Below are 23,940 nucleotides of genomic sequence, written 5' to 3'. Positions count from 1 at the left end.
ACAGACAAACAAACAGATCAACAGACAAACACAGACACGAACAAACAAACAAATGCACAAAAAAAACAGACAAAAACGAACACAAAAAATCTTAGACGAACTGAAAAGATTATGAAAAAGGAAAGAAAAAAGACGGTAAGAAAATTTTTGGAAAAGATTGAGAGACACGAGTGAGTAGCTTTGCAGTTCGGCGATTGGAAAGAAATCATGTGGAAGGAAATAAGAAAGAAAGTTAACAGAAAATTTCCCCACAGACCTCGGCATCAGATTTTTTTTTTTTAAGTCTTTGAAAGGTCAAGGAACTGTGCGTGTGTGTGTGTGTGTGTGTGTGTGTGTGTGTGTGTGTGTGTGTGTGTGTGTGTGTGTGTGTGTGTGTGTGTGTGTGTGTGTGTGTGTGTGTGTGTGTGTGTGTGTGTGAGTGAGTGAGAGAGAATAATACAGACAGACACAGACACAGAGAGACAGACAGACAGACACAAACAAACAAATAAACAGACACAAACAGACATTGCTTATACTCACAGTTTTTGGACATCAATCAGGGTATCAGACTCCTCCACATCCCGACGTTTCCTGTTAGGGACAAAAAAATAAAGTTAACTAGATTCTAACCTGTCTGCTCTGCGTCCCACCATTCCCAACCCAAGTTCTTAGTATGCTGCATGGCTTAAGATAACTGTACTATTCTTGGTTGTGTCTTGTGATCAGCTGAGTGGTTCAACATGCCTGGTTTCTCACTCTGGATGCCTGTATGACGCAAAATGACCCGCTGGATGACTATTAGTTGAATGTATGGTGTGACTCGGTGGGTCGATGTGATTGTATGTAGTCATTCCATTCACTCCCGTCATCCTCGTCACTGCTTAGTCATCCCCACGTCACGCCTACTCACTCATAGTCACTGCCAGTCAACTTCAGTCATCCCTACACATTTCAGTCCGCACTAGACATCCGTAGCCACTTCCTAGTCATTAAACCACCACCAGTCAGTTAGTTATTTCCACTCATTTCCAGTTATCTTTAATCTTTTCAGTCACCTCTAGACAATCGTAGCCACTCCCCATTTACTTACAGCTACCACCAGTCAAACGCAGTCAATTCTAGCTACTCACAGTCACTTACAGTCTTTCCAGTTCACTCCCACTTACTTACGAATAATCTTCAGTCACTTCTTATTAGAGCTCAAGTTACTTTTAGTCACACCAAGTTACACCAAACACACCAATCCATACAGTCACACCAACCCATAGAGTCACATCCTAAGTCGCTCTCCAGTCATTCCAACCCACCCAGTCATACTAACCCACCAGTCAGTAACCCTCCCAGTCACACTAACCCACCCAGTGACACTAACCCACCAGTCAGTAGCCCATCCAGTCACTCCCTCAGCCACACCTATTTACACCCAGTCACCTGCAAGTCTTCCTTCACAGTCTTTCGTTCCTGGTTCGTGTGTGGCGGTAATCAGTCTTTATGGATTTTTCACTTCGTCTTCTTGGTAATCTTAGTCAATGTGTATTATATCACAGTGTGGGGGATAAGTTAGGTGAGCGTGAGGGTGAAATTCATTATGTTAATGGATGTGGTATTGCTGTGGATATAGTAATTTGGGTAAGATAAAAAAATAATGATGGTACTGATGATAAGGAATAAGAAAATAAAGCAAAAAAATGGTAACAGTAATAATGATAACAACACCTGAAAATAATGATGATGATGGTGATGATGAGGAATGAGTAAGAAAAAATCATGAAATAGTAACAATAATAATGATAACACATGAAAATAATGATGATGATGGTGATGATGATGAATAGAAAAAAAAGAGATCATAAAATAGTAACAATAATGATAACAACTGCTAATAATAATGATGATGATGATGATGATGATGATGATGGTGATGTGGAATGAATAGCAGAGAAACCATATAATAGTAAATAATAATGATGACAACACCTAAAAATGATGATGATGATGGTGATGACGACGAATGAATAAAGGGAAATAGTAGTTATAATGATACCTAAAAATGATGATGATGATGATGATGACGACGAATGAATAAAAATAAAAATAATAACAGTAATAACGAAAATAACACCGAAAAACAATGATCTAATATGTAATCGCTTTCTCAATACAAAGATGACGATTAATAAATAACAAATAAATCACAAAACAATGAAAAATAATGCTTAAAAATAATAATATAATATGCATACCTTTTCTCAATACAATAATACCTAGCACAATACATTAATACCCGGCAATAATGATATATGCACCCTTATTCTCTCTATATATATACTATACAAGATATCAACAGCAACACCAGCTAATAAATATAAAAGAAATAGCAATACCCAACAATAATGATAAGATCTGCACTTCTTTTTACAGTGAAGGAAGCAGCTCAAGGGCAAAACAAAGGAAAACAATCATGGGAAAAAAAAATCCGCTAATCACTGCCCCTATTCAATAAACCATGCAACGTGTCAACCAGCAACACTAGATAATGGTAATAAGAGAAATAATACTAATCTAACAATGATAAGACATGCACCCTCTTTCTATAGGAACATACACTCCCAGGTCTTTCTCTGCCTCTGTGGTGGATAGTGGAGTGTTTCCCATGTGGTATTGGTGTGCTGGATATTCCTTCACTGGTACCTACTATGCAAAATGTCAATCAGCAACACTAGATAATAAAAAGAGAAAAACCAATACCTAACAATGATAAGATATGTAATCCTTTTCCATATACAATTTACGATATCAACCACCAACACCGGCTAATTATAATAAAAGAAATAATAATACTTGTTTTCTCTATACAATGCAAGATACCAACCACCAACACCGGCTAATTATATTGAAATAAATAATAAGGCTAAGGCTCTTCGTCTCATCAGCTCTCCTCCTCCTACTGATAGTCTTCTACCTCTTAAATTCCGCCGCGATGTTGCCTCTCTTTCTATCTTCTATCGATATTTCCACGCTGACTGCTCTTCTGAACTTGCTAACTGCATGCTTCCCCCCTCCCGCGGCCCCGCTGCACCCGACTTCTACTCATGCTCATCCCTATACTGTCCAAACCCCTTATGCAAGAGTTAACCAGCATCTTCACTCTTTCATCCCTCACGCTGGTAAACTCTGGAACAATCTTCCTTCATCTGTATTTCCTCCTGCCTACGACTTGAACTCTTTCAAGAGGAGGGTATCAGGACACCTCTCCTCCCGAATTTGACCTTGCTTTTGGCCACCTCTTCTGGTTCTTTTGTGGGAGCAGCGATTAGCGGGCTTTTTTTATTTTTATTTTTTCTGTGCCTTTGTGGTAAAAAAAAAAAGACTCGTTTTCTATATACAAAGCAAGATGTCAACCACCAACACCGGCTAATTATATTAAAAGAAATAATATGACTCGTTTTCTATATACATTGCAAGATATCAACCACCAACACCGGCTAATTATATTAAAAGAAATAATATGACTCGTTTTCTATATACATTGCAAGATATCAACCACCAACACCGGCTAATTATATTAAAAGAAATAATAAGACTCGTTTTCTATATACATTGCAAGATATCAACCACCAACACCGGCTAATTATGATCAAAGAAATAATAAGACTCGTTTTCTATATACAAAGAAAGATATCAACCACCAACACCGGCTAATTATATTAAAAGAAATAATAAGACTCGTTTTCTCTATACATTGCAAGATATCAACCACCAACACCGGCTTTCCACATCATACCGCATGGCTCTCACACAGGACACGCACAATACAATGATGATAATGTGGGTGAAAAAATTGCTTCCGTGTCATCGGCGCCGCTGCCCTGCCCGGCCTCCCCGCGCTGGCTAATTAAACAGAAGCCTCATGTCACACGTTCATTATTCAAGCCGCCTCGCCCGCCTCGCCTGACCTTTGCGTGCACGAACGAGGATTATTTTTTTGCACTGACACTGACATCATGTGCAAGGGAAGACTTTGTATTGCCCTGGACCACTAGTTTTATTATTTCCTAGCAGTGACCAGCCATCAGCGTGCCTGGCTGAGACTCCGCGGGCCCACGTTCGAATCCCGACCCAGGCAGTCGACGTGCAGCTCACCCAGCTGTTCATCCCCCACTTTCGGGTTGGTCGATAAATGGGTACCTGGGGAAATAGGGAGAAAGTAAACTGTGGCAATCCCGAACTTAATTAACAGTGGCCCGTGTTCCGTGTTAAGGCGGCCATAAGGCCAACGGTGCGAAGATGAGCACCGCAGCAACACGCAGCTAGAGCGTGTGCACCCAACTTCACTTTATTCGGAGCACCAAGTGGCACTTTTTTCTGTATACCAAGGAACCGTTTGCACTGACTTTTGAAAGCAAAAACGACTACATAATTTTGTGTTTCCTTTTTCAAATACCAGATGGGACTTTTCTGTATACAAACCCCGAACGAATATTCTTTTGTTTACCATTTCAAACGCCAGGAGGTACTTGTTTTTAGTAAACAAAGATAGAGTAGAGATAACTCTGGCCACGAATTACTATTTTTTTTTTCAAATGCCAGATGACATTTTTTTTTTTTGTATGCAGAGAAAGAATTTGCACTGAGCCCCAGAACACGATTCTTTTGTCTCTTCTCCCAATCACCAGGAGGCAATTCTTTATGTATACGGAGGAAGACTTAACAGTGACTCCGAATGACTAAGTATTTTTGCTCCTTATATCAAACATCAGGTGGCACTCTCTCTTTATGTATGCTAGAAAAAATAATTACAATGACCAGGAAAAACTAGTTTTTGTGTTCAACAACTGGTTAGTACTTTTTCAAGAATACAACAGAAGAATTTGCAATGACAACAATTGCTCTTTACGTCAATTTTTATTCTGATACACTTTTCTATTATGCAAAGGAAAGGTCGATTGCTTATCTTCCGTTTCCTTAGTAACGTACCAATTAAAAAAATGCCTTTTCTCTCTCTCTCAATAAACATATGAATGGCAGGGTTCTTACTCCCCGTTTCATTCATTGGTAAGATTGTTTTATTTTTCCGATACACAAAAGGAACGTTGTAAATTTGCTTTGTTTCCTTTTTTGAGGCAACATTTGGCTCTTTATTTCAATACTAAAAAAGAAGTTTTAATAATCTTATTTGAGAATGTAAGAACAAATAGTTAACTATATCAGACGAACTTGTGTGTATGTATTAATTAATATTTTCTATTTTTGTTAAACAAATTTGGCAGAGTTTTCATTTGTTATACCTATGAATACATATAAGCCTTCACTGGTGTAAATATGAACACAAATATCATTAAAGAGAACGACTCAACGTACGTACGTGTGTGTGTGTGTGTGTGTGTGTGTGTGTGTGTGTGTGTGTGTGTGTGTGTGTGTGTGTGTGTGTTTCGGTTAGAGACAGACAGACAGACAGACAGACAGGTAAACAGACAGACAGACACAGGCAGACAGACAGACAGACAAATAGCACTGATTAATATGGCAAAGAAAAGTAATTCATAGAGAGACACTCACAAAAGATTATATTTTTTACATTAGCCGTCTATTGTATCGCTAATCAACAACATATGGACTCAGGAAACCCAATAATTGTGTTGTTTGGGGGGAAAATTAGTTTCTCGGAAGGGAAAAATAAGTCGCCAATAATTTAACTTTTTTGTCTGAGTAAAATAGAAAAAAAGAAAAAAAAAGAAAAGAAAACAATATCGGTCGGACAAACAAGTAATCAAATCGTGTTGCATTTGGAGGAATTTGGTTATTATTACCATTAAAATTTTACGAGGAAAAAGAGAGGAAAAAAGAAGAGCAGAATCAACAACGGGAAAAAGGAAAAAAAAAGAGAAAGGCAAAAAGAGAAAAAAGAAGAAAGAAGAGGAAATAAAGAGGAGGAGGAGGCGATCAGATTAGTTACTTTGCATTGCTATTGAACGTTAGAGGAGAAAGTGAACTAGATAAAAAGCGAAGCAACAAAAAAAGGAAAAAAAATAAAAATGCAAAAGATAAAGAAAATTAGACGCATAGCAATCGGAGAGTGCAAACCTCCGCCAAAGATCGTCCTGAAAATTGGTATGGGCATCATCTGTGATCCTATGCAGCATATGGAAGCATTTGTTTCGAAATTTGATGATTTTTTTTGTGGAAACTTTGACCTTGGGTGATTTTTCGAGGTCAAGGTCAAAGATCAATGTCAAGGCCATGCAACGTGCGTCTTTCCATGAGCTAAAATATGAACCAAGTCTGAAGTCTCTACGATGAAGAGAACCGAAGTTATGGCCAATCTGACGTTTTGTGCGACCTTGACCTTTGACCTTTGACATCAAATATTCAATGGGTTCTATTCTGGATGGACACGAAGCTTCCCTAAAAAATTGGTTGCGATATCAGCAAAATTGTGCACAGGAGACTGCTCACGAAGAAACAATCAAATAAATAAATAAATAAATAAATAAAAATACTGACCGGACCGAAAATATAACCTCCTCCCGACTTCGTTGACAGAGGTAAAAATAGAGAAGAAGGCGAAGACGGTAGATGAGAAGCAGCGAAGAGGCGACAAAGTAGAAACGAAAAAAAAGGAATGGAGAAAAGATAAAAAATGAGAAAAAAAGTGAAGAAGGAAGATGAGTAGGAAAAAAGAAGGGGTGATTATAAGTAATTTGTTATTGCTATTAAGCGTTAGATAAGAAAAAAGAGAAAATAAACAAAAAATGACAGAGGAAAGGGAAAAGAGGAAGGCAAGAGAGAGAGAGAGAGAGAGAGAGAGAGAGAGAGAGAGAGAGAGAGAGAGAGAGAGAGAGAGAGAGAGAGAGAGAGAGAGAGAGAGAGAGAGAGAGAGAGAGAGAGAGAGAGAGAGAGAGAGAGAGAGAGAGAGAGAGAGAGAGAGAGAGAGAGAGAGAGAGAGAGAGAGAGAGAGAGAGAGAGAGAGAGAGAGAGAGAGAGAGAGAAAAAACAGAAATGTATAAGTGAAAAAAATGAGAAAAATGTGAAAAAAGGAACCATCAGAAGAAAAAAAAAAAGAGTAGGAGAATGAGTTTAAATTATTTACTTGATTGCTACATTGTTCCATTGTTAGTATTGCCTATTGTATTATTGTGTATTATAATGAGAAGATAAAAAAATATTAGAAGACGATGACCAAATTACTTTATGAGACGCTTGTATTTCCCTGTCACACCTCTACCAATGTCTTTTCTACATTTAATATTGACCTCTCTTCTGGTATTTCATTTATTTTTATTTTACGAGAGGAGAGGTTGGCAGGCTTTTTTTTTATTGTATGTGTTATCTCTACTAATGTCTTTTCTCCATTCAATATTAACCTCTCTTCTGGTATTTCATTATTTTTATTTCACGGGAGGAGAGCTTAGAAGAGTTTTTTTATTGTATGTTCTCTTGTGTAATATATCATTGTGTTTATCAAGTCACATGAACACAACATTGAAACTAACCAACCCAGAGGAAGAAACGGAAAGGCAGCATGGAGCCAACACAGCATTATCGATTCTCCTCACGTGAAACTAATTAACAACCTTTATAATCAACGATACAGACCCATTGTTGTCGGAACTATAAATAAGCGGACCATTTCAACATTACGACAAGGCTATGTTAATATTTGGAGTTAATTAGCATTTCCCAAGAGAAACTATACCAGATTTTTGTGTGTATGAGAGAGAGAGAGAGAGAGAGAGAGAGAGAGAGAGAGAGAGAGAGAGAGAGAGAGAGAGAGAGAGAGAGAGAGAGAGAGAGAGAGAGAGAGAGAGAGAGAGAGAGAGAGAGAGAGAGAGAGAGAGAGAGAGAGAGAGAGAGAGAGAGAGAGAGAGAGAGAGAGAGAGAGAGAGAGAGAGAGAGAGAGAGAGAGAGAGAGAGAGAGAGAGAGAGAGAGAGAGAGAGAGAGAGAGAGAGAGAGAGAGAGAGAGAGAGAGAGAGAGAGAGAGAGAGAGAGAGAGAGAGAGAGAGAGAGAGAGAGAGAGAGAGAGAGAGAGAGAGAGAGAGAGAGAGAGAGAGAGAGAGAGAGAGAGAATGAAAGAAAAAGAGAAAGAGCGACAGAAAGAGAGAGAAAGAGAAAGAGAGCGACAGAGAGAGACAGAGAGAGACAGAAAGAGACACAGACACAGACATACACACACAGACACACAGAATAAGTAAAAAAATATTGCTAGTATGAATAATGAAACACGATACCAAAAACCTAAGACCTCCTGATGATTTTTACTGAGATGAAACAACATAAGAGATATAATCGAGAAATAGCTATCGTAAGACTCTGAGAATCGAACAGAAGCACAAAGACTGAGCAACGAAGGAATTAAAAAAAGATGTTACAGAGAAGCTAAGTAAGAACGCCGCGAGAGTTAAAATTGAAAAGAAAAGAAACACACAAACACTTGCATACCTGAGCGACAGGACGTGATGGAGATTCGTCTAAAAAAGCTGCTGGCAAAAGAGTGCTTGATAATATGAAAAAGAAACAAAAACTACTGCAGGAACATTGGAAAAAACAAAGAGGGAGGCAAAAGTTACACAAGGAAAGAAACACGGAGATCATTACACAGATGAAAGACAAAACATGATGGAGAATCGTATATAAACCTGTTGAAATGTTTGAAATAATAGGAACATTGAAAAAAGACAGTGAGGGAGACAAAAGTTCAACAAGGAAAGAAACACGGAAACCATTACACAGATGAAAGACAAAACATGATGGAGAATCGTATATAAACCTGTTGAAATGTTTGAAATTATCGGAACATTGAAAAAAGACAGTGAGGGAGGCAAAAGTTCAACAAGGAAAGAAACACGGAAACCATTACACAGATAAAGACAAAACATGATGGAGAATCGTATATAAACCTGTTGAAATGTTTGAAATAATAGGAACATTAAAAAAGACATTAAAGGAGATAAAAGCTAATAAGGAAAGTAAAAAAGCAAACAGTTACATAGCTGAGCGACAGGACATGATTGAAATTCGTGAAAAAAACATTGACAAAATAAAATGCTTGAAATTGTGAAAACGGACGAAAACTACCGCAGGAACATTGAACAAGACAACGAGGGAGATGACAGTTGAGAAGGAAAGAAACACGCAAACACTTATTAAAGCTCACCGACAAGACATGAAGGACATAAACTCATATGAAAAGCCCCTAACACATTGAAATGCTTGAAATTATGAGAGGAGAACAATACGACCACAGGAATATTTAAAAAGACAATGAGGGAGACAAGAATTACATAAGGAAAGAAACACACAAACCATTACGCTGCTGGGCGATGAGATATAATGGACATAGACTCATGTAAAAATCTGCTGACAAAATAAACTTGAAATTATAAAAAAAGAAACTGCTACAGGAATATTGAAGAAGACAGTGAGGGAGGGAGATGGAAGTTAAGACCGAAGAAAACATGCGAATAGTTAAACAGCTGAGCGAAAAGATATGTACGTAAAAAGCTACTGAAAAATTAAAATGGTTGAAATTATGAGAACAGAAAAAAAGCTACTGGAATATTGAAAAAGACAGTGAGGGAGGGAAATGGAAGTTAATTAAAAGCGAAAAAAAACATGTAAATAGTTAAACAGCTGAGCGACAAGATATGTACGTAAAATGCTACTAACAAATTAAAATGCTTGAAATTATACGAACTGAAAAAAATACTACAGCTGGAATATTTTTTTTTTTTTTTTTTTTTTTACAGCAAAGGAGACAGCTCAAGGGCACAAAAAAGTAAACATTAATAAAAAAAAAAGCCCGCTACTCGCTGCTCCTAAAAAGAATCCAAAGAGGTGGCCGAAAGATAAGTCAGTTTCGGGAGGAGAGGTGTCCTGATACCCTCCTCTTGAAAGAGTTCAAGTCGTAGGCAGGAGGAAATACAGATGAAGGAAGATTGTTCCAGAGTTTACCAGCGTGAGGGATGAAAGAGTGAAGATGCTGGTTAACTCTTGCATAAGGGCTTTGGACAGTATAGGGATGAGCATGAGTAGAAAGTCGAGTGCAGCGGGGCCGGGAGGGGGGAGGCATGCAGTTAGCAAGTTCAGAAGAGCAGTCAGCGTGGAAATATCGATAGAAGATAGAAAGAGAGGCAACATTGCGGCGGAATTTAAGAGGTAGAAGACTATCAGTATGAGGAGGAGAGCTGATGAGACGAAGAGCCTTAGCCTCCACTCTGTCCAGAAGAGCTGTGAGTGGAGCCCCCACACATGAGATGCATACTGCATACGAGGGCGGACAAGGCCCCTGTATATGGACAGCAACTGTGCAGGGAGAAGAACTGGCGGAGACGGTACAGAACGCCCAGCCTCGAGGAAGCTGATTTAGTAAGAGATGAGATATGAACTTTCCAGTTGAGATTTTGAGTTAAGGATAGACCGAGGATGTTTAGTGTTGAGGAAGGTGATAGCTGGTGTTGTCAAAGAATAGGGATAGTTGTTTGGAAGATTGTGTCGAGTGGATAGGTGGAGAAACTGTGTTTTTGAGGCGTTGAAGGACACCAATTTCTTCTTGCCCCAATCGGAAATAATAGTAAGGTCTGAGGCTAAGCGTTCTGCAGCCTCCAGCCTTGAGTCGTTAAGTTCCTGAAGGGTGGGTCTTCTATTAAAAGAAGTTGAATAATGCAGAGTGGAATCATCGGCGTAGGAATGGATAGGACAGTTCGTTTTGGAAAGAAGATCATCAATGAACAACAGAAAAAGAGGGAGATAGGACAGAACCCTGTGGGACACCACTGTTAATAGATTTAGAAGAACAGTGACCGTCTACCACGGCAGAAATAGAACGGTCAGAAAGGAAACTGGAGATAAAGGTACAGAGAGAAGGATAGAAACCGTAGGAGGGTAGTTTAGAAAGCAAAGATTTGTGCCAGACCCTATCAAAAGCTTTTGATATGTCCAGCGCAATAGCAAAAGTTTCACCGAAACGGCTAAGAGAGGATGACCAAGAGTCAGTTAAGAATTAGAGATCACCAGTAGAACGCCACTTGCGGAACCCATACTGGCGATCAGATAGAAGGTCAGAAGTGGAAAGGTGCTTTTGAATCTTACGGTTAAGGATTGATTCAATAGCTTTAGATAGACAAGAAAGTAAAGCAATAGGACGGTAGTTTGAGGGATTGGAGCGGTCACCCTTCTTAATTACAGGCTGTGTGAAGGCATACTTCCAGCAAGAAGGAAAGGTAGATGTTGACAGGCAGAGGCGAAAGAGTTTGACCAGGCAGGGTGACAGCACGGAGGCACAGTTTTTAAGGACAATAGGAGGCACTCCATCAGGTCCATAAGCCTTCTGAGGATTGAGGCCAGAGAGGGCATAGAAAACATCATTTTGAAGAATCTTTATAACAGGCATAAAGGAGTCAGAGGGGGGATGAGTAGGAGGAATATGCCCAGAATCGTCCAGAGTGGAGTTTTTAGAAAAAGTTTGAGAGAAGAGTTCAGCCTTAGAGATAGATGAGACGGCAGTGTTGCCGTCAGGACTGAGGAGTGGAGGGAAAGATGAAGACAATTGAAAGACAATCATATGAGAGAGATGGAAGTTATAATGGAAGAAAACACGTGAATAGTTAAACAGCTGAGCGACAAAATATGCACGTAAAAAGCTACTGACAAATTAAAATGCTTGAAATTATACGAACAGAAAAAAAACTACTGCTGGAATATTGAAAAAAGACAGTGATATGAGGGAGATGCAAGTTATAATGGAAAAAAACACGTGAAAAATTAAGCAACTAAGCGACAAGATATGCACGTAAAAAGCAACTGATATATTAAAATGCTTGAAAATATGAGTGGAGAACAAAACTACTGCAGGATCTATTTTTTTACAGCAAGGGAGGCAGCACAAAGCCTAAACAGAGATAACAAAAATGGCCTCTAAGCTCTCCTCTCGCAAAAGAAAATGAGTAAGAGGCCAGGAGAGGTCAATTTTGAATGGACAAGAAATACATTAATGGAGGAAAGACAGACAAATACAAGACTACACGAAAGAGAGAGAGAGAGAGAGAGAGAGAGAGAGAGAGAGAGAGAGAGAGAGAGAGAGAGAGAGAGAGAGAGAGAGAGAGAGAGAGAGAGAGAGAGAGAGAGAGAGAGAGAGAGAGAGAGAGAGAGAGAGAGAGAGAGAGAGAGAGAGAGAGAGAAAACAGAACGGGTACAATTATTATTCAAATGCAACAAATTACTAAAGTCTGCGACGTATGACTACATTGTTTAGAGAACAGAGGAATGGAAAATAGAAAACAGATGAGAAAGCCAATATGCAGGAAGACAATGAAAAGAAAAATGCTGGAAAAGAAGGTCACATATACGAAGATAACACAGTACGCCAAAACTAAAAAAAAAAAAGCCCGCTAATCTCTCGTAAAAAGAAAAAAATGAAAGGCCAGAAGAGTAAACAAAAGAAGATGGAAAAAAGACATTGATGGAGAAAAGACAGGAAAATACAAGGCTACACACGAAAGAGAGGACAGAGTATATACTATTATTATTTATATGAGACAGATATCTAAAGTTTGCGACGTATGACTACATTGTTTTGAGAATAAAGGAGATAAAAATAGAAAGCTGGTGAGAAAGCCAACATACAGGAAGACAATGAAAAGGAAAATGGAGGAAAAGAAGGTCACATATTAGGGTAGGCGGTGGCCGAAGTGATAGCGTACTGGACCCACATTCGCCGCGTGATGGACGACGCGGGTTCGAATCCTTACGCTACCACTCGGATTTTTCGGTCACCGCCGAGTGGCTTAAAACTACCCACATGCTGTCCTGAAGACCACCCATCAACCCGGACTCTAGAGGAAGCCGTCCAAGCGAATCAAGTACGAGTTCCGGGGGCAGTGCCAATGCAAGATGGCGCCACTGTAAACACTCGCCTGCGCCAGAACGGCTGGGCTGACCATTAGGCCCCACCTGGAAGACCATCAGGCCCCGGGAAGATGAATAAGGCAACAACGTAAAAAAAAAAAAAAAAACATATACGAAGATAACATAGTATGCCAAAACAAAACAAAAAAGGGCGGTAATCTCTCGTAAAAGAAAAAAATGAAAGGCCAGAAGAGTAAACAAAAGAAGATGGAAAAAAGACATTGATGGAGAAAAGACAGGCAAATACAAGGCTACACACGAAAGAGAGGACAGAGTATATACTGTTATCATTCAAATGCGACAGATATCAAAAGTTTGCAAAGTATGACTCCATTGTTTAGAAAATAGAGAAATAAGAAATAGAAAGCATGTGAGGGAAGCCAATATGCAGGAAGACAATGAGAAGAAAAATGCAGAAAAAGAAGGTCACATATACGGCGATAACACAGTATGCCGAATCAAAACAAAAAAGTCTTCTAACCTCCATCAAAACAAAGAAGAATGAGAGGCCAGAAGAAAGGTCACTAATGAATGTAGAAAAAGACATTAATAGAGAAATAACGGTGAAATACAAGACACACATGAGAGAGAGAAGACAGAGTATGATATTATTATTCAAATGCGACAAATTACTAAAGCTTGCGAGGTATGATTACATTGTTTTGAGAATGGATGAGATCAAACGAGAAAACAGGTGAAGAAAGCCAACATTCTTATTCAAATGCGATATATAAACACCGTAGAGTTTGCGAAGTATGACAACGTTTTGCGAATAGAGGTGATAAAAATACAAAACAAATGAGGAAAGCCGGCATGCAGGGGGATAATGAAACGATAAATGGAGAAAAAGAAGATAGCATATACGAAGCGAACACGATCAGACTAAAATAAAATCCTGATACTGAAGCGACACCTGATATTATGATAGACTTTTAGAACCAATGAGGACAAAAAGCAATCTCACGGGTATGCAATCAGAGAAACAAATATACATAGAAAGAAAGCGAAAGTGAAGTATTCGAACATGGCAAAATAAATTAACAACAAAAATACGAAATAATGAAGCTAAGTGTGAAATAATTATGGAGAGAGCAATTATTAAAAAGATATTAGTAAGAGAGAGAAAATGCGTACTGAAAAACGAAATTGGTAGGAACATGATTATATGGAGTCCAGGAAGAGGAAGGGGAGTATAAAGATGACAAAATGAGGAAAAGGAAAATAAGAGGAAATGAAAAAATAAGAGGAATCATAATAACGAAAAGGAAGAAGAGAGCGAAAGTAAAGTAGTCAAGAATACAGAGAGGAGGAAGAGGAAGAGGAGCATAAAGAAGACCGAAAGAGGAGAAGGAAAAGAGAGAGAGAGAGAGAGAGAGAGAGAGAGAGAGAGAGAGAGAGAGAGAGAGAGAGAGAGAGAGAGAGAGAGAGAGAGAGAGAGAGAGAGAGAGAGAGAGAGAGAGAGAGAGAGAGAGAGAGAGAGAGAGAGAGAGAGAGAGAGAGAGAGAGAGAGAGAGGTGCAAGGTTATTAATAAATGTCAAGGGAACAATGGATTCAATTAACTAATGGACTAAAACCCGATACGTTGTGACCAAAAAAAAAATAGATAGTAAATACACGAAAAATATGTCCAAAGAAAATGGAAGTTGGGATTTATTGGATGACTTATGAATGTTAACAAAAATGCAATAGAAATCTTGTTTATTGGATTACGAATTGTAGTAGTAGTGGTAGTAGTAGTAGTAGTAGTAGTAGTAGTAGTAGTAGTAGTTATGGTGGTAATCGTAGTAGTAATGGTAATTGTAGTAGTACTGGTAATAGTAGTAATAATAGTAGTAGTAACAGTAGTACTGATAGTAGTAATAGTTATGGTGAGCGTACCAGTAGTAGTAGTAGTAGTAGTAGTAGTAGTAATAGTAGTCATGATAGTTGTAGTAGTAATGATAATAGTAGTAGTAATAATAGTAGTAATAGTAGCAGTGGTAGTAGTAGTAATGGTGGTTGTAGACTCGTAGCAGTAGCAGTAGTAGTAGTAGTAGTACTAGTAGTAATGGTAATTTTAGTGGTAATAGTAGTGGTATGAGGCCACAGTGGTGGAGAGTGACATTTGGGTGGGTTGGGAGTGACATGAGTAGTGAACGAGTAGTAGTAGGAGAGGATAATAAGGTGTTATGCATAGATTTAGTGCTAAGTAGTATTAGTGATATGGTTGGATGCCACGGTCATTAGCGAACAGAGTTGGGGCTAATGACCTCCAATTTATAGAGCCCTCCATGATTATGTGTCGGGAAAATAAACATGGGTGGAGGTATCTTTTTGTAGTAGTAGTAGTAGTAGTAGTAGTAGTAGTAGTAGTAGTAATAGTAGTAGTAGTAGTAGTAGTAGTAGTAGTAGCAAAAATAATAATATAATGATAATAATAACAATAATAATAACACTGACAATAACGTAACTATAACAAAAATAATAAAACAATTTAGCTTCCAAATGACCAATTAAACAACAATAAACACCAAAGTGCTCCAAATGGCAACACGACACGATTGATTGTTTGTCGGCAGGTGAAGTGTTTCCTCTTTGTTTGTTTGTTTGTTTTACTCTCAGACTCAGGTGCTCAGGTGTCCTCAGGGAAAAAATACTTAGGTGACTTATTTTTCTCTCCCCTGAAAATCGGCATCTCGCTTTCTCTATCTCAATCTGTCTATCTCGATCCATCTATCTATCTATATCTGTGACTCTACTTCCCACCTTTTCCTTTCCTTGTACTTCTATCTATCTTTCCATCTCTCTATATTTATCTACTTATGTCTATCTATATATGCGATTCTCTCTACCATCTCTTTGCTTCTTTCAGTTCTAAACACCTTCCATTCTACCGTTCTGTAAGTCTTCATTTCCACACTATTTCTTTACTCTTCCTTCTCAAGCTTCCACGCCTCTTCCCAGACTTCCTTCTGCTCCTCCTCCTCCTTCTCCTTCCCCTCCTTCTCGCCCTCCTCCTTCTCTTCCTCCTTCCCCTCCTTCTCGTCCTTCTCCTTCTCCTCCGCTTGACATCCCTTTCCCTCCTCTCTCCCTCTCAGCGCACCACTCCCCCGGACAGTTTGTGGGAAGACCTTTTTCGTCCTATTAGTAGAAGCACCCTTGTCAAGAGCTCACTCGAGGGGTCTTTTTATGAGGAAATGTCGGGCTGGAGGCGAGGCGTGTGTGGATTCAAGTATTAGACCGTCAACTGGCTCGTCTTTTTCAGCTTGAGGGCGAAAAATTGTACGAGTCTCTATGGTGTGTTGTGGTAGAGATGATAAGGCTGTTGTTGACTTGTGGGAAAGGGTCCGTAATTACTCTTTTTCTTATGATAACGGGCATAAAGCAACAGGAACTTTGAACTAAAAGGAGTGTGAGTCTCAGTGGTGTGTTTTAGTATGCGATAAGGCTGTTGTTGACTCTTGGGAAAAGGCTCGAACTCTTTTTTTTATGATTACGTACACAAAACAGCAAGAACTTAGAACTTGAACTAAAAGAAGAGAGAGAGAGAGAGAGAGAGAGAGAGAGAGAGAGAGAGAGAGAGAGAGAGAGAGAGAGAGAGAGAGAGAGACAGAGAGAGAGAGAGAGAGAGAGAGAGAGAGAGAGAGAGAGAGAGAGAGAGAGAGAGAGAGAGAGAGAGAGAGAGAGAGAGAGAGAGAGAGAGAGAGAGAGAGAGAGAGAGAGAGAGAGAGAGAGAGAGAGAGAGAGAGAGAGAGAGAGAGAGAGAGAGAGAGAGAGAGAGAGAGAGAGAGAGAGAGAGAGAGAGAGAGAGAGAGAGAGAGAGAGAGAGAGAGAGAGAGAGAGAGAGAGAGAGAGAGAGAGTTACTTTACGTGTTCTATATTGAAGGACACCTGGAAAAAAGCGACAACTAGAATTTAAAGAGGTAATGAAGCTTTTAGTTGACTTAGGGGTAAAGGCGAATACTGCATTTTTTTTACATTTTCATAATATAGAAAACACATACACGAAAAATGGAACTTAAAGTGAATGGTATACGGGCGTTGTTAATAAGGCTATGCGAAGAAAAAAGGAACTTGAAATAGATAATGAAGCTTTTAGTTGACTTAGGAGTAAAGGCGAAAACTGCTTCTTGTACGATATAGAGAACACTTACACACGAAAAAATGGGACTTAAAACGAATGATAAGGGCGATGTTGATAAAGGCTACACAACAAAAAGGAAGTTAATGTAGATAATGAAGCTTTAGTTGACTCAGGGATAACGAAAACATGGGACTTAATTAAAACGAATGATGAGGGCGATGTTGATAAAGGCTACACGATAAAAAGGAAGTTAATATAGACAATGAAGCTTTAGTTGACTTAGAGGTAAAGACGAATGATGTTTTTTTATTTTTTTTATTTAGAGAACACAAGACACGAAAACAAAAATGGACTTAAAATGAATGATAAGGGCGTTGTTAAGTTTAATCGTGCGTAAAGGCGAGAACTATATTTACTTTACTTTCACTTTACTTTTACCTTACTTTTATTTTACTTTTACTTTATTTTTACTTTTTTTTCTCTATAAAGAACACGGAAAGCAAGAATTAATAACGGTGATGAATAGGTGGTGGCGACCCTGGTGGGAAAGGAGAAGTTTGACCTAAAGGGAAAGGACCTGAATTGAAAGGTTGAAGTTTGACCTAAAGGGAAAGGACCTAAACTGAAAGGAGAAGTTTGATGTAAAGGGAAAGGACCTAAAGGGAAAGGGGGAGTTTAACCTAAAGGGAAATGACCTGAATTGAAAGGGGAAGTTTGACCTAAAGGGAAAGGATCTAAATTGAAAGGACAAGTCTGACCTAAAGGGAAAGGAGAAGTTTGACCTAAAGGGAAAGGACCTAAAGAGAAAGGAGAATTTTGACCTAAAGGGAAAGAGGAATACTGTTTTTCGCTTCTATGATATAAAGCACACACAGTACTATAACATTAACCGGCTAACAATCTGTAGTTGACTATGGTAAAGGCGAATACTTTTTTTATGACAGCACGAACGAAAAAAAAAACATAACCTACTTAATAGAAAAAAAAGAGGAGGCTTTAGTAAACTTGAGGGTAGATCTGAGTACCTTTCTATGGGCCGCTTTCACAGTCATTTTCTTTGTTTTGATCGTTACCAATGACGCCGATCGACGCTATAGTTTTCCACGTGAAACTGGCCGATGGGGTAGTGGCGGCTGCAGAGAAAGCGAGAGGTATTGAGAGTGTGTGGCAAGGTGCGGGGCTAGGCTAACCCCGCAGCCGCCACTTCCCCATCGGCCAGTTTTAAGTGGAAATTTTAAAGCGGTGATCGTCGCCATTGGTAACGATCAAAGCAAACAAAACGACTGTGAAATCGGCCCTATGTTACGGTGATGAATGCGGGGCACGACACGACGCATAAAGAAGTGAAGGTGACCGTGTTGGTTTATGGGTGTCTCGGTAACATTGTTTTGCATGAATTTTCTCGTAGTTTCGTGAAATCCAAGTTTCAGGTAATTTTTCCCATTGTTTCCGTCAGCGTATACGAGGAATTATGAGTAATTTATATAACTTTTTGTTTTGCGTCGTGATGTTGATATGGCATCCGAAAGATTTTATCGTAATTTTAGCCTTTAATTTTCTCTGCTCAAATTTTAACCACATTTATTACTCCGTTAGGTTGCTTTACATATTATGATTCTTATTAATGTTATTACTATTATTATTGTTGCTATTCTCGTAATTGATATTAATACTATAATTTTTATCATTATTATTATTATTATTATTGTTATTATTATTATTATTATTATTATTATTATTATTATCAGCATTGACTATATTTACTTAAGGATAGATATCTGCCTCCGTGATATACTTCCGTGATGCTTGGCTACGAATCCGCGAACATGAGAAGAGTGTATCAAGACACCTCTCCACCCGAAATTGACCTCTCTTTTGGCTACTCTTTACTTTTTGCTTTTGTGGGAGCGGCGAGTAGCGAGTTCTTTTTTGTGCTCTTTTTGTTGCCCTTGAGCCGCATCCTTTGATGTAAAAAAAAGAAAGAAAAAAAAGGTTCGAATCCCGGTCTGGACAGTAAGCGTGTAGCTCCCCCAGCTGTTCTTCCTGCCTCTCGGGCTGGTGGATAACTGGGTACCTGGGGAAACCTGGGGAAGGTAAACTGTGGTAACCTGGATGTCACACTGGCCCCGTGTCCAAGGGTATGGGTTCTTACCACAGGCTCAAGGGTCAATGTGATGGAGATAAGTACCGGGGCCACGCGCACCTACAACGTATATCCCAACACTTCGATACCAGTGTGCAGGGCAAGCTGAGGATCCCGACGCCAGGTGCCTCTTAATTTCCGCCGCCATGTTGCCTCTCTTTCTATCTTCTATCGATATTTTCATGCTAACTGCTCTTCTGAACTTGCTAACTGCATGCCTCCCCCCCTCCCGCGGCCCCGCTGCACGAGACTTTCTACTCATGCTCATCCCTATACTGTCCAAACCCCTTATGCAAGAGCTAACCAGCATCTTCACTCTTTCATCCCTCACGCTGGTAAACTCTAGAACAATCTTCCTTCTTCTGTATTTCCTCCTGCCTACGACTTGAACTCTTTCAAGAGGAGGGTATCTGGACACCTCTCCTCCCGAAAATGACCTCTCTTTCGGCCACCTTTTTGGATTCTTTTTGGGAGCAGCGAGTAGCGGGCTTTTTTTTTATTATTGTTTACTTTTTTTGTGCCCCTCGGCTGACTCCTTTGTTGTAAAAAAATGCAGCTTTATTTATAACAAAGGAAGCAGCTCCAAAAATAAAGTTACGTGACAACAAAAGTGCCGGACAGTTTGCCAGTTCTCAGGCACGTAACATTTCCGCACTGCAGCATTTTTAAGGGGAGGTGTGATTAAAACTCTAGTGAACTCTTTTTTTTCTTTCTCATGAATAAAAACTAAATACAGGCCACATTGTCATCAGATGTTACTGCACCGCCTGTATTCTTGTTTCTAAATACCACCAGGATCATAAAACTACTTCTGCAAATGCCCCAAACTCCTACGAAAGCCATGTCAAATAGGTGAGCTTTGGAGACGAAATGTTTAGTAATACGGCCCAAGCTTGTTTCCAACCTCCTTCCTGAATAAGTAATGTCGTGACCCAGACGCTGAACTGCGGCCCTGTGTGTCTTGCGTCCCTAGTGTCTCTCCCACCACAGGCTCAAAGGGCCAACGGGACGGAGATGAGCACCGCCGCCACGCGTAGCTATAGCCTATACTCCTAACTTTTACTTTACCTTCCTGCTGTATTATTATGTCTCCTCATACAAGTTTCTCGCTTTAATATGTTTCGGAAGTATGAATATCTACTAAGAGCCAACTTCACAGCCCTACACAGTGGCCTTGTAATCGACCGAACCAAACTATTCAATCTTCTACTCTCCATTATGTTTAGGCTTTCGAAGCAACACAAGATACACAAGAGACATCCCGTTCGGTTTCCTCAAAATTCTTTACTTAGATATGAACACCAAACACTACACAAGGAATTTTCGAAGTCATTGGTATTGGCTTGGAGGCGAACTGTGAAAGTGGCTCTAAATCAACGTCGCCAAATTGTCGTACACTGAACATTGCATTTATCATTTCTAGGCTCCAAGACTGTCGTAACCACACAAATAACGATAGGAATTTAAAGTTATCGTTAAAACTGTTAAATATTGATAGGTTTCGTTCTTTTTTGCTAGAGTTATCGGTCAGAAACTACAAAAATGCAGTGCGATGAGTACGATAATTTGGCAACGCTGCCCTAAATACACTGGCGATCGTGAGCCTCCTATTCGTTACGTGAGCATTGCGCATTAACTATTCCTTTCCGTTCACTGTGCTGTACGTAACATTTATTAGCCTTATTGTTCGGTATATAAGGAAATCATTCCGTCCAACCCCATAAGGGAAAATAAGGACGTTAAACGAAAAGATAAAAAAAAAACGTATATAAATCTTTCTACATAAACTACTCTGTATCATCATTTCTTAACCCACTGAACCTTAACCCACTGAACCCCAGGCTACAAATACACATTGCTACCCCCAATCCCAGGTATTTTTACCATTTTTTTTCCTTGCAAATGTTCAGAAATGCCCTAAAAAACATGAAAAACGGTATAAAAACTCTTACTGTCAGTGTCGTGAAACCTACATTTTTTTCGTTGCAAATGTTCAGAAATGCCCTGAAAAAAACATGAAAAAAAAACAGTATAAAAACTCTTACTGTCAGTGTCGTGAAACCTACATTTTTTTTCTTTTCAAATGTTCAGAAATGCCCTAAAAAAAAACATGAAATTACAGTATAAAAACTCTTACTGTCAGTGTCGTGAAGCATACAGCAAAATTACAGCAAATTCGCCTCACCCAAACAGACGGAGATGAGCACTGAGGCCACGCGCAGCTGGAACATATACCTTTAGCTCCTTCTCTGCCACACCTTTAACACTACAGGAGGAGGAATACGACAGGGAGAGACGGACGGACGGAGGAAATGGAGTGACTGAAAAGATGAAGGCCGGGGCAGAGATTGAAAGTGAAGAATAAAGGAGTGGTTATACGAAGGGGAGAAATGAGAGGGAGACAGGAATAAGAGATTAGAGGGCATATGACCATGAAAGCTGCCGGAGGATATCAGGAACGCCCAGTAGCTACAAGGGATTGGTTCTTAGTATCCCTCGTTTTGCCCTCCAGCTTAAGACTCGAACAGTTATCCATAGCCTAATCTATCTTGTTTTCCAATTCCTTACTTACCACCTCCTTCCTGAACACTGATACTTCATTCTGTTCTTTCATATATATTTCTAGCTTCAAATATACGTTGTTGCTGTTTTTTCGAACCATATAGCAGTCACACAAAGTTACGATGAAAACTATATGTCTCAAACACTTCTTCATATCCTATTTCTTTTCCTTTTTTAGTTCCTCATCTGCTTCTTAAATACTAATACTGCATTCTGTCTTTTCATATAACTTTGTTGCTTTAAAATTGATTCAGAACTTATTGTTGCGATGTTAATACTTTGAACAGTTTTTCATAGCCTAGTTAATCTTACTTTTCGTTTTCTTAGTCTTCATCTTCTTCTTGAATACTACAAATGTCTCTGTTCCTATTACTTTCCAACTTCAAATATGCGTTTCAGATTCATTTTGTCTTTGCTCTTTATTGTTACGATGTTAATACTTTGAACTGTTTTTCAAAGCCTATTTAATCTTACTTTTCGTTTTTTTAGTCTTCATCTCCTTCCTGAATACTAAATGGCTGTCTGTTCCTACTACTTTCCCGCTTCAAATATGCGTTTCAGAACCATTTTGTCTTTGCTCTTTATTTTTATGATGTTAATACTTCGGACAGTTTTTCATAGCCTAGTTAATCTTGCTTCTCGTTTTCTTACTCTTCATCTCTTTCCTGAATACTAAAAGGCTGTCTGTTCCTATTACTTTCCAACATCAAATATGCATTTCAGAATCATTTTGTCTTTGCTGTATATTTTTACGATGTTCATATACGTCGACCAGATCTTCATAGCCTAGTATATCTTAGTTTTCATTTTCTTACTCTTCATCTTCTTCCTGAATACTAAAAATGTCTCTGTTCCAATTACCTTCCAACTTCAAATATGCGTTTCAGAATCATTTTGTCTTTGCTGTATACTCTTTCGATAATATACGTCGACCAGATCTTCATAGCCTAGTCTATCTTAGTTTTCGTGTTCTTACTCTTCATCTTCTTCCTGAATACTAAAAATGTCTCTGTTCCAATTACCTTCCAACTTCAAAGATGCGTTTCAGAATCATTTTGTCTTTGCTGTATACTCTTTCGATAATATACGTCGACAAGATCTTCATAGCCTAGTATATCTCAGTTCGTCTCCTTACTTTTCGGGTCTTTCCTGAATATTAAAATACTACATCGCATCTCGCCATACAATTTTTTCGCTTTAAATGTATTCCTGAACCATATAGTCTGTGCTGCCTGATCCTACAGCCATAAGCATCAAGAACAGTTTGCCGTGACCACGTGTATCTATCTCTTTTTGACTCCTTGGTCGGTATGTTAAGACACTTTGGCTTCTTACATCAACTACTTCTAAAGGTCAAAAAGGGAATCAATCGGGTTCTAATGAGTGGTTCTTTAGGTTCACGGTACAGAAGAAGGGTCAGACTACCACCAGGGTCATAAAACTACTTCTGGAAATGCCCCAAACTCCTACGAAAGCCTTGTCAAATAGGTGAACTTTGGAGACGAAATGTTTAGTAATACGGCCCAACTTGTTTCCCACCTCCTTCCTGGATAAGTAAAGTCGTGACCCAGCTGCTGAACTGCGGCCCTGTGTATCTTGCGTCCCTAGTGTCTCTCCCACCACAGGCTCAAAGGGCCAATGGGACGGAGATGAGCACCGCCGCCACGCGTAGCTATAGCCTATGCTCCAAACTTTTACTTTACCTTCCTGCTGTATTATTATGTCTCCTCATATAAGTTTCTCGCTTTAAGGCTTTCGACAAAGTTCCACATACGAGGAGACTATTATGGAAGCTAGAAAATAGAGGAGGACTGAAAGGGTAAATGTGTTTCAGAACCATGTACATAGTTTGTGCTGTCTGGTGCTACGATATACTGGTAGCGAAGAAACGACAAAAGAAAGGAAAAAAAAAGGAAGAGCAAAAGAGAAAGAAAAGGGAAAAAAGAAAGAAAAAAAGAGGAGACCGTGATTATGATAGTTACTCTTTACTGCTGCGAAACGTTTGAGGAGAAAGTGAAAGAGGAAATAGCGACGGAATGACAAAGGAATAAAGAGGAATAAAGAAAGGCAGAACAGTGGAAAACGAAGGAAAAGATGAAGGGAAGCAAAGAAAGGCAGAACAAAAGAAAACGTAGGAAAAGATGAAGAGGAGTAAAGCAATTCAGAACAGTTTAAAACGAAGCGAAAGACAAAGGAAAATAAAGAAAGGCAAAACGGAGGTGAACGAAACAAAAGATAAAGGAAAATAAAGAAAGGCAAAACGGAGGTGAACGAAACAAAAGATA

The 23,940-nt window shown here is 39.2% G+C and overlaps 1 protein-coding gene across 1 annotated transcript in view; it reads right to left on the bottom strand.

The window, feature by feature from the left end:
• The window catches only part of LOC127001188 (serine-rich adhesin for platelets-like), a 199,854-nt gene that overhangs the window by 70,828 nt on the left and 105,086 nt on the right, over positions 1-23,940 (bottom strand). The window contains exon 6 of the mRNA XM_050865403.1: positions 523-573. Within this exon, the coding sequence (XP_050721360.1) occupies positions 523-573 (51 nt within the window). The remainder of the gene's footprint in view (positions 1-522; positions 574-23,940) is intronic.

This window comes from Eriocheir sinensis, chromosome 20, assembly GCF_024679095.1.
Source record: "Eriocheir sinensis breed Jianghai 21 chromosome 20, ASM2467909v1, whole genome shotgun sequence".
Classification (NCBI taxonomy): Eukaryota; Metazoa; Arthropoda; class Malacostraca; order Decapoda; family Varunidae; genus Eriocheir; species Eriocheir sinensis.
The sequence above is the reverse complement of the archived record's forward strand: the minus strand, read 5'-3'. Positions and strand labels throughout refer to the sequence as shown.